The sequence below is a fragment of the Sander lucioperca genome, chromosome 2 (genome assembly GCF_008315115.2).
Source record: "Sander lucioperca isolate FBNREF2018 chromosome 2, SLUC_FBN_1.2, whole genome shotgun sequence".
NCBI classification, from domain to species: domain Eukaryota; kingdom Metazoa; phylum Chordata; class Actinopteri; order Perciformes; family Percidae; genus Sander; species Sander lucioperca.
In genome coordinates this window covers 40,852,063-40,874,612 of record NC_050174.1, presented here as the reverse complement: position 1 = coordinate 40,874,612, position 22,550 = coordinate 40,852,063, and the positions used below count along the sequence as shown (strand labels likewise).

Genomic DNA, 22,550 nt, shown 5'->3' with positions numbered 1-22,550 from the left:
CAGAAAACATAACAAAACACTCTTGACGACGGTCCAGAGGGGCCGAAACATTAGTAATACCAATACATGTGATGCTGAACAATTGTTACAGTTGTTAAAAATGAGACCAAAAAACAGTAAAAAGAACAAGCAATAAAAAGATTAAAATAACAATAAAAATACAAATACAAATAAAACAAACAAAATTACAAACATGAGACAATGGCCAATTTAAATGGGTAGTCTCCGGCTGCTTTTGTCAACAGAGACCACAGAACATGTGACAATAGGAACTGCGTTCCACAGAGTCGGAGCCGTCACTTCAAAGGCCCCTTTTTGCTTTTAGTCGAGCGCGACAGACAACCAGTAAGCCCTGGTCAGAAGACCTAATGGACCTATTGGTAATATAATATAATATAATATAAGGCTCTATATGTCAGAGAACCTTAAAATGAATCCTGAACTTGATGGAAAGCCACTGTGAAGAGGATAAGATGGGTGTGATGTGAGTCCTGCTGGACTTGGTCAGCAGCCTTGCAGCAGCATTCTGGAAAAACAAAATTCAGTTAATCAATATAAAGAAGGTATTTTACAAATACAACATCAAAGAAACCAGTGCAAACAGAAAGATAGTATAAATATAATATGAAATAAGAGTATTGCACAAAAAACTATATTGAAGAAACCTGAGTGCAATATGCACAATATAGCTGTAGCCTACTGAGTTCCCACAAGGATTGTCCTCTGTCTATAAACTCTGTTCTTGCCAGTTCTTTTCAGTTGAAACAGAGGGTTTAGTGGCACAGCCTTTTGTCATACATTGCTGGGATGTGCTGAGGTTGAGGGGTATGGGCTGGAATATGTGCCATCAGAAACTGAATTTGAATCATTTATATTTGAGTTTGAATTGCTAAACTTGAATAATTGCATTGAAAAACTGAATTTGAATCACATAATTTGAAATTATATTGTTTAATATGAATCATTGCATTGAAAAACTGAATCTGAATAGTATAATTTGAAATTGAATTTATTTGTTTGGAACTGAAGTCCAATCAAATTCGATCCTCACTGAAAATTCAACTCTCTATATATCTTCACATTCAGTTCTCACAATTCAAATTCACTTCTCACAATTCAAATTCAGTTCTCAAAATTCAATTTCAAGTTACTGTGACAGACATCCGGGTAGTTGAAGGATGAAGGAAGAGCAATCGAGCACAGATCGATAGCTAGAGTTCAGTGGCGCAGATACACAGGACTCCTCTTCGGCACATCAGCACCTACGTTTTGGAGCAGAGTACCCACCATGAAACGAGGAAGAAGTGCTTGCCTTGCCTTGCCTTGACCCAGAGACTGGCGTGAGTCCTGTGTATCTGCGCCACTGAACTCTATCTATCAATCTGCGCTCGATTGCCCTTCCATTTTCAGTGAGGATCAAATGTTATTGGACTTCAGTTTCAAACGAATAAATTCAATTTCAAATTATACTATTCAGATTCAGTTTTCCAATGCAATGATTCAAGTTTAGCAATTCAAATTCAAATATAAATTATTCAAATTCACTTTCTGGTGGCACATATTTCAGCCCATAGAGGGGCAGGGGCGGTTTTTGTGATTTGGAGGCCCCAGGCAAAGACCAGTGTGAGGCCCTTCTCCGTTTCGCTAAATGCAATCATAGCTAGTGAACAAAAACTATTTCAGTAAACAAAGCCACAGAGCTAAAGGACAGACCCAGATGAGAACAACAAAGACAAAAGAACTTCAAATGATGCCACAAAATTAAGTCACACGTGGGAAATCAAATGCTGCTGGTTGCGTAGCCAAGAATAATGGTGAGCAGACAGGAAGGTTAAATATAAAATTGTTAAAAGCCAACACACCCTAAGTTATGTTTTAACAGTATACATGTGACATTTATTTCACTACTGAGGGCTTCATAAGTGCAGAAGTCAATGAAAAAGCACCAGTCTTTGATGTTTACTCCATATTTATATTTTAGTAACACTGCAATTGTACAAACCAGAATTGAGGACAATTCCGGCACAAAACAAACCTAGGGGTTATTAACAGATGTGTACCCACTCTGTCGTTCTCTGGGACATGTTTTCATGCTAATCGAATGTGTTTGTAGCTTGAAACAAGCTAGCGCGGACCGCTGATTAGCTTACAACGCTAGTATTTGGGGCACAGGGAAAGTAAAAACGCTATTTTGTATCACTAAAAAGACTCAAAATATCACCAAACTTCAACGGTAGCATAATGAGGGTCCCTAAATGTTAACCGAAGCATTGAGAACTTTCTAAGTGTACAGACAGTTTATTGAAAAGATAGATTATATATTATATGGCTGCAAGCAAGCAAGACACACACACACACACACGCACACACACACACACACACACACACACACACGCACGCACGCACGCACGCACACACACACACACACACACACACACACACACACACACACACACACACACAGGCCGACAGACAGACAGACAGACAGACAGACAGACAGACAGACCAGAGAGATGCACTGCAAGCTGGTGGATCAACGTTAAAATTATTTGCTGACATCAAACTTGGAGAGGAGGGAACACAAGTTTACCTGATTGCTGTTCCCGCAATCCAAGCCACGGTGCCCTAAGCAGCCGTTTAGCTGCTAATACGGGAAAGAAAATAGGCCACATCCTGGAAATTTCTAGAGAGCTGCAGGTATAACTGGTTGTGTTATATAATTATTTATTTTTAAACACAGACACACACAAATTCACGAGGCCCTTTGGCGGACGGGCCCCAGGCAATTTCCTACCAGGCCCAGGATTTGCAGGGGTGGTATTAAAACATTTGAAGAGTGCATCTGAAGAGAGAAGGAGTATTTGTGACCATTGGGTGTTACATTACAGTAATAACAAAGCTGCTGATGGTAAAACCCAGCCAATAATGACACCTAGGCCATATTACAGGCTTTACCATTCTAAACACAAACAGCAACAGTAATTACACTTAGCATTCACACACAAAACATGTCTTCTCTCACATGATGCATGCTGTTGTTTGCTATACATAAGACTGATCAATATTGAAAATGTAAAGGCTTACAAGTATTAATTACAAAAGGGTATGGAAAAGGAAAACTAGATGGTAATAAAAAATGTATGCCTGGTTTCTTTGTGCAGCACGGTTATCTTGTAGGTTATTGAATAGTCTTACCAACTTTCTATAATGAATTTAAGGTGAGTGTAACAGACGTTAACTCTAGCATTTCATTAAATAAGCAAACGTTATCGTCCAAAGTTAGCTAACAACATTGTGCGCTCCATTCATCGTTATTCATTCATCACACATTACCTCTGTCTTTTCTCTGTTTTTCCTCTTCTCTTCTTTCTTCCTTGGGCCCGAGAGTGTTTTGGTCTTTTTGACTGACAGCATAACAGTATATGTGGCTACTGATGTTAAGCAATATAGGTTTACTTCAGACAACTCGTCCAAGCCCCACAATCAGGTAAGTCTAGAGAAGGGGTGCGTGATGCAACGCTGGATGTGCCGGGGTAATGCTGCGCCTGGAGGCAACCCAGAAAATGGGGCCTAATATAGGCTATGTAGTTATGTTGTTGTGTGGGCTTTGGAACGCACGTGGCAGCCCTATGGATGGATGGCGCCACTAGCATTAGCCTATACTGCCTATGCCCCGCCCTCCTTTCCTCCCTTTGGACCTTAGCTTCAGAACTGTCTTCAACATGTGGTGATAATAAATTCAAGCATCTAATTAGACATGTTTAAAACATATAGATGTCTGGCAATATTAAATGGTAATTGTTACAAATTGCCGTTTTCCTCCAGCGTGAGTGTATCTCAGTGCACGTTGGTCAGGCTGGTGTCCAGATTGGCAATGCCTGCTGGGAGCTTTACTGCCTGGAACATGGGATTCAGCCAGACGGACAGATGCTCAGTGACAAAACCATTGGTGGAGGAGATGATTCCTTCAACACCTTCTTCAGCGAGACTGGAGCTGGAAAGCATAGCCCCAGGGCTATCTTCGTGGACCTGGAGCCCACTGTCATCGGTAAACTCTCATTAAATATATAGGTGCCATAGTTACCTTATTCCATCCAGTCAAAACCTCAATATAAGTGATTTCTGATTGAATCTGTTTCCTTAGGTGAGATACGCACTGGGACCTACCGCCAGCTTTTCCACCCTGAGCAGCTGATCACTGGCAAGGAAGATGCCGCCAACAACTACGCCCGTGGGCACTACACCATCGGCAAAGAGCTCATCGACCTGGTGCTGGACAGGATCCGCAAACTGGTGGGTAACTTGACATCAGAATGGCTTCATTCCTAAATTTTTCAAATATTAAATGACATAACTGTATCTCATATATGGGATCACTGTCTCTGCCTCTCTGTCCTCAGGCTGACCAGTGCACTGGCCTTCAGGGCTTCCTGGTTTTCCACAGCTTCGGAGGTGGCACCGGCTCTGGTTTCACCTCCCTGCTGATGGAGCGTCTTTCTGTCGACTACGGAAAGAAATCCAAGCTGGAGTTTTCGGTCTACCCAGCTCCCCAGGTGTCCACTGCTGTAGTGGAGCCCTACAACTCCATCCTGACCACCCACACCACCCTGGAGCACTCTGATTGTGCCTTCATGGTGGATAATGAGGCCATCTACGATATCTGCCGTAGGAACCTCGACATCGAGCGTCCTTCTTACACCAACCTGAACAGGCTGATCAGTCAGATTGTGTCCTCCGTCACTGCTTCCCTTCGTTTTGACGGTGCCCTCAATGTTGATCTGACAGAGTTCCAGACCAACTTGGTGCCATATCCCCGTATCCACTTCCCTCTGGCCACCTATGCCCCTGTCATCTCTGCTGAGAAGGCTTACCACGAGCAAATAACAGTGTCACAAATCACCAACGCCTGCTTCGAACCAGCCAATCAGTTGGTGAAATGTGACCCTCGCCGCGGCAAATACATGGCCTGCTGCCTTTTGTATCGTGGCGATGTGGTGCCCAAAGATGTGAATGCCGCCATTGCCACCATTAAAACCAAACGCTCCATCCAGTTTGTGGACTGGTGCCCCACTGGTTTTAAGGTGGGCATTAACTACCAACCGCCCACTGTAGTTCCTGGTGGAGACCTGGCTAAGGTCCAGAGGGCGGTCTGCATGCTGAGCAACACCACTGCTATTGCAGAGGCCTGGGCTCGCCTTGACCACAAGTTTGATCTGATGTACGCTAAGCGTGCCTTTGTTCACTGGTATGTGGGTGAGGGTATGGAGGAGGGAGAGTTCGCTGAGGCCAGAGAGGACATGGCAGCTCTTGAGAAGGATTATGAGGAGGTTGGAGCTGATAGTGCGGGAGATGAGGATGATGATGAAGGAAAGGAGTATTAAACAGGCATGCATTCCCCTTTTATGGACCGACTCACCGTGACATCGCGCTAACACAAAAATCACAGACAAATGTCATAGACAAATGACAGTTAATTTGAATTGCGATGATAGGTAAAATTGGCTTGTTTATTTCTGTTGTCATTTCCAGCAGTAACTGTAAACTTTTAAAGATATATAGTTAAACATGGAGGCCCGACCTGACGTTTCTGCTCATTTTATCTACTGTGTTGTTCTGCTAGCATCTTTGATAAACCAAATCTAGTGTTAGGAAGAGCAACACCTCACCGCCAGTCAGACCGACTGCTGGTTAGGGTGGTGTCATTTTCTTTAGTCTTAGACCCAACTGGTAAATTAGAAGAATGAGAGTATATCCAGTTGTTACTCGTCCCTGTATGCTCAGCGACATTAAAATTGTATGTACGGACAAACGAATAAACATTGTGATTAAGTCTATTGACCTCTGATCTTTGCTCTCTGTAATACACTCATTCCACAGGGAGCACTCCATACCATACTCTAAGCCACTGTTGAATATTTAACATTAAACTTATCTGCCTCAGGTTGTATATTTGTTGGTTGTCACTTAGAAAAATGCTATCATAAAGCAATGTTTTCCTCTTACAGTTAAAAGATATTTCAGTACAAGATTGTAAAAGAACAAAACATAAATTAGACCAAATAAGAACAAGACATCTGCCATTTCCCCGAAATGAACTGAAATTGAAGACAGTACAATAAAATGCATCCAATAAAAGTATATGAAAAGGGGACATAAAATACAATAAAATATAGTACGAAAATGTTTTTAAAAAAACACAATAAACCAAAAGTTCAAGAAAGTCAATTTACAGTTTTCACATCAAATAAAATAAAATTGCATGCTCCCTTTCAGCAGCATCAGGTAGGGCCAGCAATGGAGCGTGTGGCCGCTGAAATCCCGGGTCTCTTCACCACCACTGGCCAAGGGAACTATTACTTTGTGGCCATGGACTACTTCATCAAGCGGCCAAAGACATACACAGTTCAAGATCCCACTGCCACTACACCGCCGCTGAACGCCTAAATGAGATGTTCTATGGGTGGATTAAGAGAGGTTTGCCAAAGGCCGGGTATCATAAATTAGCTTATGTTTACTGAGAGATGAGTTTCCTGTAGAAGTTCTCCTAGCACCAAAAGGCCACACGATGGTGCTCTTATCCAGATAATGAATGCCTCTTGTGGGGTTTGAAGGGAATGAGCCTTCCCCATAGTGGTCTCTCCCAGATTCACCACTTTATGAGTATTTTTCTTTTTTGTCCAGACGTAACAAACCTACATGCACTAAGGAGGGGTATCTTTGATTTTGCATCTGTCATGTGCAGAGTGGTATGAGATGTAAAGCTGGCAAGTGAGCATGTGTGATTGAGTCAAATTAAAACAACAAAAGAGAGTAAAAAAGATGCATTATTCTCTACAGTTCATACGCTTTATCTTACAGTCTGAGACTCAGACTGCGCTGAGATCAACATGAACGCTTGACCTGTCCCTGAAAACCCTCTAGTCAAATTTACAGACAGGTTTACCTTTACCTAACTTAACTAAAACATATAGTGTTATTAAGTCTATATACATTCATATATAAATAATCTTTTTTTTCTATAAGCTGTTTTAGAGCTGTACTGACCAACAGAAAGGAGCACAATCTTTCATTTCCATACAAATAGACAGGACAGAAAATGTGTTCAGAAAGGATTTCTTTAAAATAAAATACAGATCAAGTGCAATTTATGCATTTAGCATGTATCTTGTGCAATTTTGAAACATGAGCTTTAGATAGTAGTAAGTTTGATGCGTGTAAACGTAGATTAAATGCTACTTTTTTTTGACACAATGAAAAGGATGATGAACGGATCCAGATCTGACAACAACATAGGTTGTTATTGCTGATTTGACATTTGACATTCAAATAAATGACTCATCCCATTTGAACTTTTTGTTTGTGTAATTAAAGACCCATCTGAGTTTGGCGAGAAGCCAGATTCCAATCCCAGGTGGTGTCAACAGATACAGCTGACACGGAAACAGCCTCTGTGTCAGTGTCTTGTATATAGCGAGTCCAGGAACTCGATGTCTTTGTGAGGAAGTAACCAGTGGGGGAAACGCCCTTTATTATATACAACACTCCATACAGGAAGGCAGAGCTGTTATCCCAGGGGTTCCTTCTGTCTGCTGAGGATAGCCAAAATAATTCCTTTTTGTTTCCTACCTAGTGCAGGTACACTATGTGGCCAGCAGATGGGACTGTTGTACCATTTAGTGAACCTATTCCTAACCTATTACTGCAAGCCTGGAACAGGCAGACCGTGACATCCATATGGAATTACTGCAAAATGTATCACAAGCAACGGTATCAATACAATTCATCCGTTTATTCATCTATAAAACTTTGATTCAGACATTTGACCTACTTTACTTACTTTAAAAGCATTAGTTAAAAGCAAGTCTTTTTTTCACTTTAAAAGCATTTGCTACTACATTGATCATGGGATCAATGATCAATTTTAAGACTACAGTGCCCAGTCGTGCATACTGTATGAAGGTTACACAGAAATTCAAATAAGGTCCCATCCTGTCTAACTCCATTACTGATTTGAGAAGTGATTCATCACTGCTCCATCCAAACTGCATCATCTGACACCAACACAGCCATGACCATAGTCTCTCCTCTCTAACAACTATTTCATAGATTCGAACAACATGTTTGGAGCATTCTTCATTTAGAGGCATACGAACAGGATGCTGACTATAACAGCTGTCTTATAAAAAAATATCAATGGCAATTCTAACCTCATATTTATCACACTCCCTTTGGAACACATACCAGAAAGGCTATTCATTTACAATCTATAGCCAGCACTATTCATTTGACATGTTTTATGCTTTTCTGACAGGAAGTAACAGCACTGAACTCAGCAGCAGAAGTACCACAATACCACTAAAAAGCTAAGATGCAGAAAGCACGTTTTAGATGTTCTGCAGTGATGTGATCGATTATTTTTGTTATTTCAAGTTTTCTTATAGCTTCAGACACTGTATCAAACCTTACTATAATGATGTCCTTAGTGAAGTCAATATTGTATGTTAGTAATGCTTCTGTCAAAAGTAAACAAGTTCAACTATGCTATCTCCATCATCCATTAAAGTCAAAGTTGATGGAAAATGGTTCCCTGATGTTGGACTTTTAATGTGAAGATGGCGGCCATATAAGCTGCCCAGAGAAGTCACCAGTGTGTTGGTTGCTGCTGTTTACATTCCTCCTAATGCAAATAAAAAAATAATAATAATAAAATGCACTACAGGATACAAAGTGTTTGAAAAACCTCACCCCACAAAAACAGTTTCTTCCCCTCTGCAGTCAGCCTTATTAACAAGGCCCCGAACCCCCACTGACATTGACTTTTAACCCCCCCTAACCCCTAGACACTACACTTTGCATTAACCTACATCCTGGACTATACACCTGCCCATTGCACACACTATATATCCCAAACGTTTTGCACATCCATAAACATTTTTGCACATTCTGCACTAAACCGTTCAGCCTCTTTTTTCTTACGTTAACCAGCTATTTTGCTGGGCTGCAGCAGGTAGTGATGGCGCAGTGGATATGATGCAAACCTTTGGTGTGGGAGATCTGGGTTCGATTCCCGCTGTGATACAGCAACCAACGTGTCCCTGAGCAAGACACTTAACCCCTAGTTTCTCCAGAGGCGTGTGACCTCTGACATATGTAGCAATTGTAAGTCACTTTGGATGAAAGCTTCAGCTAAATGCCATTCCTTATTTATTGTTTGGTAGGATAAAAGCAGAGATTGACTTGGTAAATATGGATGATGCTCAAAGACCGAGATGGCTGTTCACATATGAAACATATAAATTAGCCAATTATCTAGATAAAGCTTGGGAGAAGAGGAAAAAAGCTCTTTATCGAAATGAATTGTAGATGAGAATTTGTTGTTTGTGTGTGGTGTGTGTGTATGTGTATGTGTGTACGTGCATATACATATATGTATGTGTATATGTGTGTTTATGTATATATTTGTATTCATGTATTTCTCCGAATGATTTGTATATGCGACAGGAAGATGTTTGTTAAATAAGTAAATTTGTGGTGTCTTGTAATCCCATATGGGATGGGCCAAAATGTTTGGCATGACACAGAAATAAAACATAACTAACTAACTAACTAACTATTGCGTATCTCATATTAATGTTTATTTGTTTGTTTATGTCTGCACCAACCACCAAGGCGAATGTGTTACTTACTGGCAATAAATCCTTGTCTGATTCTGATTCTACTTCTACTGTTAGAGGACTGGTACTACCTGTAAGGGACCACAACTGCATTTTTTGTTGTTGTACAATGACAATAAATTAACCTTCGCTTTAACCTTTTTTAACCGTTTAGTGTTATTCACAGTTCTACGAACAATTGCAAATTGTGAATCATTTTGCAACACATAAATCAGCACTCTCATTTTCAAGTAGAGTCGAACAAGGCCTCAGAAGATCAGCTATATGTTCATCCACATAGGTTTAATATTACCAAAAAATGCTTTGGGTTTTCATACTTTTTGCTCCTTGGAAGACATACCAACACCAACAAAATATGTATTATACTATATAATATAGCTAATCTATTTATAGAAAAATGTCTGTGTAGAGTGAGTCAGATGTCACTGGATATTTGTGTAAGACGCTAATGTGAAAATAAAATATCATTTCCCTCCAATGACGGTCAAGATATCTGAATACATTTCATGGGAAGAGTGTGTAACATAACCAGCACCAGTCATAGTAGCCTATAGGCTACACTTCATGGTTTTCTAAGTGAAAATATGTCAACAGGGGCTTTATTTTGAAACCAGATACCGGAAGTTGTATACTTTAGTTTTGATGAAAATGACGGATTTCAACGGATATCCCACACAGGTGCGCCTGGATATTTGTGCGTAATTTGCGGACGGCATGAGATGCGTGTTTACTATGTGAATGCATGTTGTTTGGCGTAACAGGCAGAAATGCGCGTCCGCGGCTCTGCGACTCGCACTGAAAACCGTGCAAGTGGGGCATGCATCACTTAAACAGAGGACCAACAAGCTGGTGTAGTGTGTTAGCAGATCCACGGGGATAAAACACAACGACGTCTCGGTATTTTTTCTTTAGCGATAACACTGGATTACTGGAGCTGCAGGAGGTCGGTTTGAAGGAAGATTTCAGTTTTAAGGATAAGGAAAAACGTACAAATCACAGATTTGAAAAGGCAGGTGCGTTTCGAGATTTGCACCTCGTTTTTTATTTTTTGCAATCTGATTTTCGGCCGGGAGGCTGTGAAATGCAGCCTCTACCTGACAGATGTGTGGCACCACAACTGCAGCCTACAGGTCTGTATCGCCAGAATCGATGCGTGCGTGTTGTGCATGCCAGAGAAAACATTCAGATATGAGCCTTACAATTGAATAGTGAGAAATCCTAGAAGCAAGAGAGGCAATATGCCCTTTGCTTTGCATTCACTACACCTGAACAGCTTTCTGTGTGGGAAAAATCAGAGTGATATTCTGTCTGCTAGGATTATGATAGCATCTGGCTCACACTGCTCTGTCCCCTCGACACAAATCTGATGACAATCACAATTATTTTGCTGCCGAAACAGCATATGCAGCTTTTTTTTTTTTTTGGTTACTGCACTTTTAGTGAACAGAATTGCGAAGAGGGACAGTACAGGCCACTTATGGGACTATATAGCACAGAACTGGTTTGGTTTGTGTCACCTTCCCTGAAACAGTGCCTAACTGCTAATAAATAACTCCCATTTGTTTATCAGAATATTTCTGCTCCTGGTCTTTTTCAGAGAGCATCTCCTGTCTGCCTGCTGCTGATCTGCTGTGGTCGGCTGTGGAGGACTGAGACAGCTGAAAATCTCATCATCCCCATCATCACCATCAACGTCTGCCACTTCAAACAGGACAAGACACAAGAGGACAGAGGCTGCTTCTGGCTGATCAAAGAGCCAGCAGTCACAAAGCACCTGTAGACAATGACTCCAGCAGAGCTGCTGGCGTGAAAAAAAGCAGCATGAGATAATCGAGGAGTAGCCTACCATACCAATCGCTGATTCAAGCTTTTTTTCTGTTTTGGCGATGATGAAACTGTTCCAGTGTGTCAGCTGACTGACAGTGGTTTCAGTGCTGTTGTAGCCCCGGGACGTAGCCAGCAGCTGAAGCGCAGACAGACAACACAAAGGAGATGGCCCGTCCAGGATCAGGGTTGCTGGTGCCCGTCAACGGGCTGGGGTACCCACCTCAGAACCTGGCCAGGGTGGTGGTCTGGGAGTGGTTGAACGAACATGGGCGCTGGAGGCCCTACAGCGCAGCGGTGTGCCACCATATTGAGAATGTACTGAAGGGGGATGCCCGGGGAACTGTAGTTCTGGGCCAGGTGGACGGCCAGCTCTCTCCTTATGTCATCGACCTGCAGTCCATGCACCAGTTCCGACAGGACACAGGTAAGAAGACGTGGCAGTAGTTGCCTGTCTATGCACTACCGGCTGGGACCATATGCTTTTGTCCCGGTTCGATTATTTCACGATACATGGGTGCTGATTCGATTTGTATTGCCATTTTCATTTATTGCGATTCGATAGTATTGAGTATTGCGATTTTCTTTTCCTTCTTTAACAAAATAATAATGTGAATAATACACTTCTAGAGGCAATATATCATGAGACATTTATAAAAAGTAATTGTTTTCTAAAAAAGAATGCCCATCACATGTCAGCCTGACATTTATTTCATTTGTAAAGAAGTACATAACATGGATTTTCTGCATTTAATGCTTTCGCTCTGTTTTGCTGGAAACGGATATGATGTAGTACTGTATAAACAGAATATATTTAGGTGAATCATTGGTAAAAAAATAAAAAAATAAAAAAAAATAACGATTCTGGGGAAAAGTATCCATTATAAAAATCGTTGCACAAAAAATCACGATACTGTACATAGGTGAATTGATTTTTTTTTTTCACCCCTACTTTGCACACAGATCTCACACAGATGGTGAGGTCAAGGAAAGAACAGATGACGTAGATACATTATGGGGATGTTTACCCAGTAGTTCGAACGTCAATAATAGGTAAATAAATGACTTGTGCTTGGCTGTCATCACCACAAATGATGTCATATTGTCACATTGGCACCGGCTAAAACAGAGCCAGCCTGCTTTGATTGGTTGTTACACTAATCTTATGTAACTTTCAGAGGAATGAATGAGAGAGAATCTGTTTTGTGACTCATGTAGATGAACATGAGTCCCAGTGTTTTTATTCGGCAGCCGTGTCCTTGCCCCATTAAAAAGTAAATACGAAAATAATAATGTTTAAAAAAGAAAATCACTAATGAAGGGACAGTTTCTAAAAACAACATGTCATTATCCTGTTCTGATATCACTTGACGCCATTGCTGTTTTATTAATGCTGTACAATCAGGAAGCCGGCTTTATTACGCTGTGTTGACACATTTAGAGGGACATCATGAGAAGAATCCCAACATGAAGGCACCAGACAAGTGTTATGTATTTTTTTTTTTATCTCTACAATATTTATAGAGTCCTGAATCTGCTTTGGGACTCATGTAGATGTAGATGAACCACAGGTTGAGCTTCGAGGTGTTGAAACAAGCTGGACTTAAAGATCATGTGTGAAGTGTAGCAATTATTTATTTATTCAAGAGTGTTTTTATTCGGCAGCTGGGATGCCATGACCTTCCCAAAGCTCACCATGTTGGAGGGGCTGCGCATTCATCAGGCGAACGAGTGCTGTACGCTCCTCACTCTGCTCAGCTGGTTGTATTCATCAAATGTGTTGTCATTCAGAAGTAAGAATGGCAATCACAATAGTGGTCGGTAATAAACTGTACTGTTTAAGAGGCCATGCTCTGTAATAGGGCTGCTCCATTATGGAAAAAAAATCATAATCACAATTAGTTTGGTCAAAATTAAAATCGCAGGTCTTTAACACGATGACTCATTGGTTTTTTGGAAAGATGTTGCATTTTTTTAACACTAAATGTGGGTTCTGTAGGAGAGCATGGGACCAACATTATCTAGAGTGAGGGATGAATTAAATCTGGCCATAACATGCTTACAGCAGTACAGTATAATAGTAGTGTTAATAATATGTGTTATATAACATGTCACTTGTAAAATCCACCCAGCACAGCCATTGTTTGGTTGACTGTAATCCTCTCTGATGACTGCTCCCTTTTTAAATAAGACCAGATGTTTTTCTGCTGTGTTCCACCAAGGCTCAACACACTCTGTGTGTGTGTGTGTGTGTGTGTGTGTGTGTGTGTGTGTGTGTGTGTGTGTGTGTGCGTGTGCATTCACCTTCCTGCTGTCCCAGTGTTTGAAGCGATGATATGGGGGAGGTTTTAGACATCTGTTGGAAGCAGCCTTGGACATATCTCAGCTGCCTGAATTATTCTTCCCGTGTGATTCAGCTACACATCATTATGTTAGAGTCCGTTATAAATCAAAGCCAGTGATTGTGACTTGTGTGTCTGATGCTCTAGGGACAGGTCGTTGTGTACAATACAAAAACAATGTTAGCATGAGAGTAAAACTCTCACTTTATGTCTGAGACAAGTCTCTTATTTGAAGGCATTATGTAACATCAGTGAAGAGGCACAGGGAGATAAACATGGGATATACAGAAGGTTGACCTAACTGTGTATGAATCTGCATTATGTCACCTTTCATTAATTTGCAGTGCTTCATTTTACATTTGTATTACTGTAATACCTATTTATTTGGTACTGTTATTCAGAATACAGAATAATAATGAATTCAGCTCAAATTTGTAAAGTTCCTTGGAGTAACTGTTAGCCTAATAACTGACTGATTTATGGAGAAATGTCAAAATCTAATTACATGTTTCTTTAAATGTTTCAAAACTGCAAAAATACCCACAACTGTAACAAGTTGTAGTTGTGTATGTGCTTTCTTGTCACACTGCATGTGTGTTTTATTTATCTTTTATAAAAACCCAACTACAGATGGGCGTTGCAAACTAGCCTAGGCTATAAATCTTGTGGTATGTGGCATTGGGCGAGGCCGTGTCCTTGCCCCTTTTAAAAGTAAATACGAATATAATAATGTTTAAAAAAAAAATCACTAATGGAGGGACAGTTTCTAAAAACAACATGTCATTATCCTGTTCTGATATCACTTTACGCCATTGCTGTTTTATTAATGCTGTACAATCAGGAAGCCGGCTTTATTACGCTGTGTTGACACATTTAGAGGGACATTTCATTATTACATCATGAGAAAAAACCCAACATGAAGGCACCAGACAAGTGTTATGTATTTTTGTTATCCCTACAATATTTATACAAAGTTATCAACGAGGTGTGAAGGCATTGAGAAGGCCTGGAACCTTATATGAAAAGTATATTGATTGAGCACTTAATGTATAACAACATGGATTGTATATAGCACTTAAACATATTAGTGTTTTTTCTGTTCTTTATGATGGAAACATGTTCCTTAATGTTTGAATTGCTGAATATGAGAGTGGCAGTGCTCTGCATGACTGTCAGGAGAGGGTTGTAGTATAAGGGGCTGCCCGGCTGGATTTCTGCTGTACGTGTTGCTGTCTGCTGATAAAACATAACACAGCCCAGCACGTGTGTCTGTGGTTGACTGGCTGTGAGATGAGCCACTGAGGCGTTTGTCAGCCATTACCACGGTGCTCGGGCTAGGCCTGACGTTTATCGCTCTTCATTGGTGTGCTACCTTCCCCCTCGGCTGGGATAAACCTGTCACACCATTGGCTGACGGACAGCAGCCTGGACACCTGCTGCCTCCTCTCCCTCCTCTTTCCTCCTCCTCTGCACACTCCATTCCTGTCCCCAAACATGGGCAAACCTCTGCCAGGCCACAGCCATCGATCCCAGCTCCCATGAGCCCTAACTCCCAGGTTGTTGCTCCACTGCTTACACAAAAGGGCCTCGGTGAGTTTGTTTTAACGTGGATTGTGATGCATCTGTTTCACATCGGATGTTTGCTGTATTTGTAGCTCAGCGGGTCACCCACAGCCACTTTGCTCTGTTGCAGGCTGTTGCAGGAGTGTCCCTGTAGGGAAACCCCATTTTGTCGCGGAGCCAATGATCTCGTCCTCTGAGGCTGTTTTTTGGCAAGAGCTGGAAAGAGAGTGCTCGGTGTCCCCTGTGTGTGTAGCCATCCTTGTTTCTGTACATCTGGGAGTTGGCTGTGGTGGCTGTGTCCTGTCCCTGCAGGCTGTGTGGGGCTGCCCTGCTCCTCCTGTGGGTTTGGGAGGAGCTTCTGTGGGTGGGAACCAGGCAGAGTTCTCCGACTAATGAGACAGCAGCTTTAGTTTATCTCCATGGCTCCCTCTAATCAGAGCATCAGGACGGCAACGCATGCACCACAGGCGATGCGGCAGGGCCCTAAACACAAAACACAGGGTATGGAGTTCATAATACAACTACTGTGGCGAAATCCTGAACTCCAGTGCTTTATACAATATGACTGAAAGCTCCAAGGCTTATATATAGTGTGGCTGAATATCTGGCTGAAGGCAGGAGGAGGATTGGCTCCCAGCCAAGGAGGATCGATCCGTTCTCCTCCCCAGAGGGGCGTTTGAACCTCTAAACACTGCTGTGGACTGATCCTCTTTCACTACACCCACTCCCATAGCAAAACACATGGGCTTATCTGCCATCTCCATCATATACCAACACCTGTGGCCTGTCTGATGGATTTAACCCTGCAGCTATTGCTCCTGCTGTCTGGCTTTTCTTTTATGATGGAGAGGTGGCACAAAGTAGAGGGACCAGCAACTGCACATTCATGAACAATAGCTAAATCAGTAATGTAACATCAGCACCGTTCAAAACTTGAACATTTTCCTTAAATGAAGACGTATTCTATTGGTTATTGGTGCTATAGTCATATTACGGCAACAGGAATTTACTTGTGTTATGAGTTGTTATAAAAGCACAGTATAGAGGTCAAAATGCATGCACATCAGAAGAAAAATTACTGACTTACAAGGTAGCGAACATAAATGTATAAATTACTGAATTGATTGACAGGTGCAAGAAAACCAGTCAGTTTGTCAATAGCATTTTCAACTTTGGCAAATGTGTCTTACCTTGACGTTACATTAACTGAACACAGTTCACCTTTAATGTTGAACTGAAACTAAGATACCTTTTGCTAAGAAATCAGTGTATGTCCTAGTGTGTTCAACCCACTGCCCCTTAGTCTCCCAAAAATCCATTATTGCAGGTTTCAATTGTTATGGTTGATAGTCAGCGCTATGTGGGCTTGTTTAAAAAGGGGAAACATGTCTTTGTTTGCTTTCCCTAGGCTATACAAATATAGCTATACATATGACCAAGTTGAGTTGAAGTTGCGTCTCTTAGCAACACCGGCCCACAGATGTCAGTCAACCGCTGCAAAAGGAAAGAATCAGCCAGAGGCTGACGCATTTTCTTCAAAAATATATCAAAAAACAGTTTAATCCTCATTTGAAAAATGGAAAAACAAATAGCTGTTTATTAAATCATCATCATGTGTCATTAAAGTTGAAGTTGAATGTCCTTCACCTTAAAGGGGTGGTTCAGAATTTTGGACATAGGACCTCATTTCCAAGTTAGCCAGTGTGTTATTTATCAGTGGAGACCGTTTTCAACACTTTTTGTCCAGTCCTTCCAGTTGCAGAGTTCACTGGTGCTAGGCTAGCGCAAGTCAACAGTATCTGCTAGCCTGCCACTAAAAACAGTCTTACCCACTCCACAGTACACCCAAGGCAAATAAATTATAATGCCAGACTATTGATGTAAATGTCTGTGTTGATAGAATAATGTTAGAATAAAACTACCCTTGCATCTCAATGACCGCATTACATTTTGAGGGACTAGTTTCTCAGCAGCGGCGGAATTTTACTTTGCTCCGGTTAGTACTACTGCGCTGAAAAGTAAACTACAGTCGGGACACCTAGTAGTAGCCTAGTACAGTGGTATTGAAGCATTGGATTGGAAACTACTGACTAGGCAACATGATGATTCAGTGTGCATTTAGAAATTGTAAAAATAAACCAAACAGATGGGCACCACAAAGTTTCCACACATTTCCATTGGGAGATCTAGAAAGGAACCAACTGTGGCTTCTTGCTGCTGGCTTGGACATCAAGGCAGAGACTCTACTCAAGTGGCAAATGTGTAGTGATCATTTTAGACAAGACGACTTTGAAAAACCCTGCAATCTAAAGGACCACAAGTCACTGACAATGAATGCGGTTCCATCCGTCTTTCCAGATGCACCAACAGCTACTGATGAACAGGTAATAACTTTTGGTAGGCTACTCTAGCTAATAAAGTTAGCCTAGCTGCTACTGATAGATTGAGACTGACAACGTTAGTGGAGATAACGTTACAGTTCAATGTATTGTGGAGAGTGACAACGTTAGCTAACAGTATAGCTACACTCTTGGTAGATACCTGGCTGGGTTAACTGCTAACTTTAGGTTATTGCTGACAGAAAAGTCATGTAAGCTTGGACAGTTTACATGCAAATGAGGTCCTATGTCCAAAATTCTGAACCACCCCTTTAAAATCAAAGAGACAGCATGTTGTGTGCAATGTATGTCCGAGTTATTTTCCTAGGGTTGCAAGGGCCATTACTTTACTTACTTTACCATTGCTCGGTGCTCACTGTTGTGAGATGGCCCATGTGTGACTGCGGAGATAACCCCTATCAGCGGCTGTTGGTTGCTGTGTTGCCGGAGCGGGGCTTTGTTTGTTTTGGTTCCACAGGCGTGAGAACCTCCTCTCCTCTGGCCCATTTCCCCTCAGCTAACAGCCCTCCCTGACTAATTACATTGAAAAAACACCAGAAAACAAAGAAGAGATCGTCATGTTCTCATGTCTGTTTTGTGTTAAGCTGACAAACAACAGTAGCTGTGGTTGTGGTTTGGATACTGCCTGGAAACTTGCAGAGCATATGTTAATGCTGCAGATTGTCGAAGAGGGCGGCGCTTTAGGTTGTCTCTTTTTATTGTAGTTTAGTATGTAATAACTGTGTGTGGGAACTGTTTTCGTGGTCTGTGGGAGGAAGCTGTAAAAAGGATTCCCGCTATGTACGTACGTGCTAAAGGTCAGGTGCTGTGTGCATCAGCTCTGACTGTGAAATCCTACTTGAGTCAGAAGAAAGCAGAATGAGCAAAGAGTGGAGCCCGAAAGCTCTAAAGTGGACATTTAGAACAGAAACGGCAAGAAACAAGTATGAATACAAACGAGACAGAACCAGGTGCTTTTATATGCGTCTACACAACAGGTTGTCACTCCCATCTCATAAAATATGGACGCTTGGTCAGGTGCCTTTGTCGTTGTTATTTACGCTAAAAGTCTCCTTTAGCGTCATATAACGCGCTTTAACTAAACGCGCTTGGTCGGGACTATTGGCGTCCCTTTTGACGCAGTTATGTTAAGGAAAAGGTCGTGTGTGGGCTTACGTTTCCGTGACGCGGGAAGAACGGGACGGTTAAAGAAGAAAGCGACTTTAGGAAACGTGACAAGTGGGACACGAGCCCCCGGCCTCCTGGGTGAAAGTCCTGTGTTTGACCCATCCACCACCCCAACCAACCTCCCTACCTACGCGGAATTTCGGCCTTACATACTACTCGCTAAACCCCGTGTAGCTGCCTGCTCTCCCCGGTACGTTATACAAACACGCTGAAGGACGCTGACAGCCACAAATCCAAACGTCCGTATTTTACGAGTTCGGAGTGAGAACTGGTTGGTCTACAAGTGGAGCACATGTGCACACATCAGCAGCACTGTGATGTTTGCTGACTCACTGAGTAATTTTGCACTGTATATTTTTTTTTTCTTCTGGCTTAGACATTGTAGGACTGCTGTTTGCAATTATACTTGATGTTGATCCAAAGCATTTACAGTATACTAGATACAGTATGTATAGAGCCGTGGTGGAAGAAGTATTCAGATCCTTTTCTTAAGTAAAAGTACTAATACCACACTGTAAAAATACTCTGTTACAAATAAAAGTCCTGCATTGAAAATGTTACTTAAGTAAAAGTGTGTAAGTATCATCAGGAAATGTACTTAAAGTATTAAAAGTAAAAGTACTCAATGCAGAAAAATCCTCACATTTTAGAAACTGGACACGATCAAAACTGTTCTGTCAATCAACTACGTAAGTGTTTAATCAGCTAATCATTTCAGCTGGACTTTTAGGCCGTTATATTGTTGGGTAGTTTAATTTATAATAAAACATCATATTTTTAAACTACATGTGTTTTGTGTGCAAAGATCTTAATGTGTAAAGTAACTACCAACTAAAGCTGTCAGATTATGTAGTGGAGTCAAAAATACAATATTTCCCTCTGAAATGTAGCGGAGTAGAAGTAGAAAGTGGCAGGAAAAGAAAAGACTAAGTACAAGTACCTCACATTTGTATTGAAGTACAGTACTTGATTAAATGTACTTAGTTACATTCCACCCCTGCCACCCTGCAAGTCACCACCCGACCACATCCTCAGTCACGTGGATCAAAGATAAACAGGCATGACATATAATGACCATGTCTATTTCTCTGAGAGCATTAGCGTAATTAGTCAGTGAAGGTCAGATTTAAAAGTTGTGCTTAGTCAAGGCAGTGCGAAGGTGTCACTGTACACAGGGGTCCATTATAGCCCTGACCCGCTGGCTGAACTCCACTTGGATGACGGTAGGAAAGGGAATGGAGTGGCGCTGTGGAGAGGGAGGCTGACAGAGGTGAGGAGAGAAGGGGAACAGAGGGAGAGGTGGAGCGTTTTCCTGATGGAAAGTGACAGTCAGGGTGGAGGGAGGGATAGTAACACTGAAACGACCCTCAGCTGGGCACATCCCCCTGCTCTTTCACTCTCACACACATACAGCTTTTGTCTCGTTGCTGTGAAGTCTCCCATCCAGGGCCTCAAAGTGTGCTTATTTTAATGAATCTGGCCATATTTTTGTCAATTATCTGACTACATATTTTTTGTTTATGGAATATAAAGAACACAGTCAGATGCCTGTCACAAGCTACCAGTGTCCACATTCATTTACAGGGTCTGACCAGCAGCCAATGCAAGATTCTTTGTTTATACTGACACAAAATGTAGAAAATCAAGCATATTTGAGCATTTCTAAAGTTGTGAAGCACATTTTACTACTCTTACTCAAACAATGACTAAAATGTGTGCAGCTAAAAAGAAAGCAACAGCAAAATAACATCTTTATAAAAGTATACTTTTACTTATTTAGGGCTGCAACTAAAAGTTGTTTTTATTATTGTTCAACATGTCAATTATTTTTCAGATTTTCAACATTTAGTCTGTGATAAAATTGTGGAAAATGCCCATCTCAATTGTCCAAAGCCTCCAACAACAATTGAGCACCAAAACCCAAAGATATTCCATTTACAGTATATCAAATTGACAAAAGGAGAAAATCCTTACATTTTAGAAGCCGGTAAGAGCAAATGTTTGGCTATGTTTCTTAATAAATCAACAGCTTTGGGAATGGATCTTCTGTGCATTGATTAATCAAATAATGATTTCAGCTCTATACTTTGTTCCATCCTTGTAAAGCATTATTCAGGCTGCTAGTCCCTCTTCAGAGCAATCTTTGTTCCCAGGGTTGTAGTGCTTTGGTCTACTCTGTTGAAATTCTTATTACGTTACAGTGATGAGCGGGCTGTGCAGCTTCTGGCAGCCTCCAGCAGAAGCGTCTCCCCACATCTCCTTTTAACTTCTGATTTCAGCGTGTCACCACTGTTAACTTATAAGTGGATATCATACTCTTTCATCAGAGAAGCTGCTTTAAAGCTGCTCTCTGCGCCGCTTGCTTATCAGGCCAGTCTGGGAGGTCAGTCAGATTGTAGGTCGTCTGCCTTGGCCCATCAGCCTGCTGCTGCTGCTGCTGCTGCTAGAATAGGAATGAGGCATCATCCCTTAACCCTTGTGTTGTCTTCCCGTCGACCATAAACTAGTTATCCTTCCAGGTCAAAATAGTAATTTTTAAATGTTTTTGTCACTTGTTGTAACGCTTTTTTTTTTTAAATTCATGGTCAATAAACCTAGTTTAAATGATATTATACCTAATGTTTGAGTTAAAAAAGCAAAAGTTATGAATTAGTTTGCCTAATAGTTAAGATCAGAGGATGTTGAGTGACTCACACTGTCTAGTTTAGTCAGGATACTGTTGTGAAACCATTTACAAACGCTATAAAATTGAATAAAACACCTACAATTTAATGAATGTAATCATTCATTTTACCTGCAAAGAACATCCATACATCCATGTTATTTTTGGTTAAAAGAAACCCATATTTCTGATATAAAAGAAAGGGTCAAATTTGACCCGAGGACAACACAAGGGTTAACTGGATGAACTATCCTCCATCTCCTGGTTACATGCATTGGCACATCTCTTGTTGAAATGTGTCTTACTTTCGAGGATGTTGAATCAAAATTCTCAAATAGTCTCACTCTCTTCTCTGATGGGATTTACTGGGGGAGAAAAAAAGTGAATGTTGACCCATACTTTGTGGTAACAAAGAAATAGCTTCATAGTACACAGACTCTTCAGTATACAAACCAGATGTTAGGTAGCTGTCATATTGGAAAGGGGACAGAGTGTTCCTGCTGTAACAAATGGGGTGTCTTTGATCTACAGGAGTGTGTGGTCTAACATTTACAGAAAGCAGCGTTTGACGGAGACCAGAGCTGCACTGACGTAACTCTGGCTGCCAGCGGTTGCAGCGAGCCAGGCGCAAAGCTCCCTTGATCACTGCTCAAGATCAGTAATGGTGCAACGCAGAAACACAGCACAGGTTGTTTTGGTCTCAGCATTTTTTACTTATTTTACTAAATCTGTACCCATAGCCCACTTTAGCGCAGCAGCAGCAGCATGACAAATTGCTAAAGCCGAAACTGGGATGGCTTTCTCAAAAGTATCTTAGTGGTAAGACAGTCGTCATTGTTCCAGTGTAAGCCTCTGTAATGGCCAAAAAAGATCTTCCTAAAGTCTGAACACACGGGCAGGAGTCACATCTCTACCAAGT

The 22,550-nt window shown here is 41.4% G+C and overlaps 2 protein-coding genes across 5 annotated transcripts in view; both read left to right on the top strand.

The window, feature by feature from the left end:
- The first annotated feature begins 3,804 nt into the window (after positions 1 to 3,804).
- Positions 3,805 to 5,845, top strand: LOC116050529 (tubulin alpha-1C chain-like). Its single transcript, XM_035997649.1, has 3 exons — positions 3,805 to 4,048; positions 4,145 to 4,293; positions 4,401 to 5,845. The coding sequence occupies exons 1-3, from the start codon at positions 3,928 to 3,930 to the stop codon at positions 5,379 to 5,381; spliced, it is 1,251 nt and encodes a 416-aa protein (XP_035853542.1). The 5' UTR covers positions 3,805 to 3,927; the 3' UTR covers positions 5,382 to 5,845.
- A 4,483-nt stretch (positions 5,846 to 10,328) lies between these two features.
- dtx1 (deltex 1, E3 ubiquitin ligase) overlaps positions 10,329 to 22,550 on the top strand; it is a 56,071-nt gene continuing 43,849 nt past the window's right edge. The window contains exons 1-2 of one of the 4 annotated variants that reach the window (XM_031300647.2): positions 10,329 to 10,687; positions 11,272 to 11,925. In XM_031300647.2, coding sequence (XP_031156507.1) covers positions 11,667 to 11,925 — 259 coding nt within the window. In that variant the 5' untranslated portion in view covers positions 10,329 to 10,687; positions 11,272 to 11,666. Of the gene's footprint in view, positions 10,805 to 11,271; positions 11,926 to 15,161; positions 15,431 to 22,550 lie in introns of those variants that run through there. The other 3 variants (XM_035997641.1, XM_031300648.2, XM_035997647.1) reach the window with 3 other exon arrangements.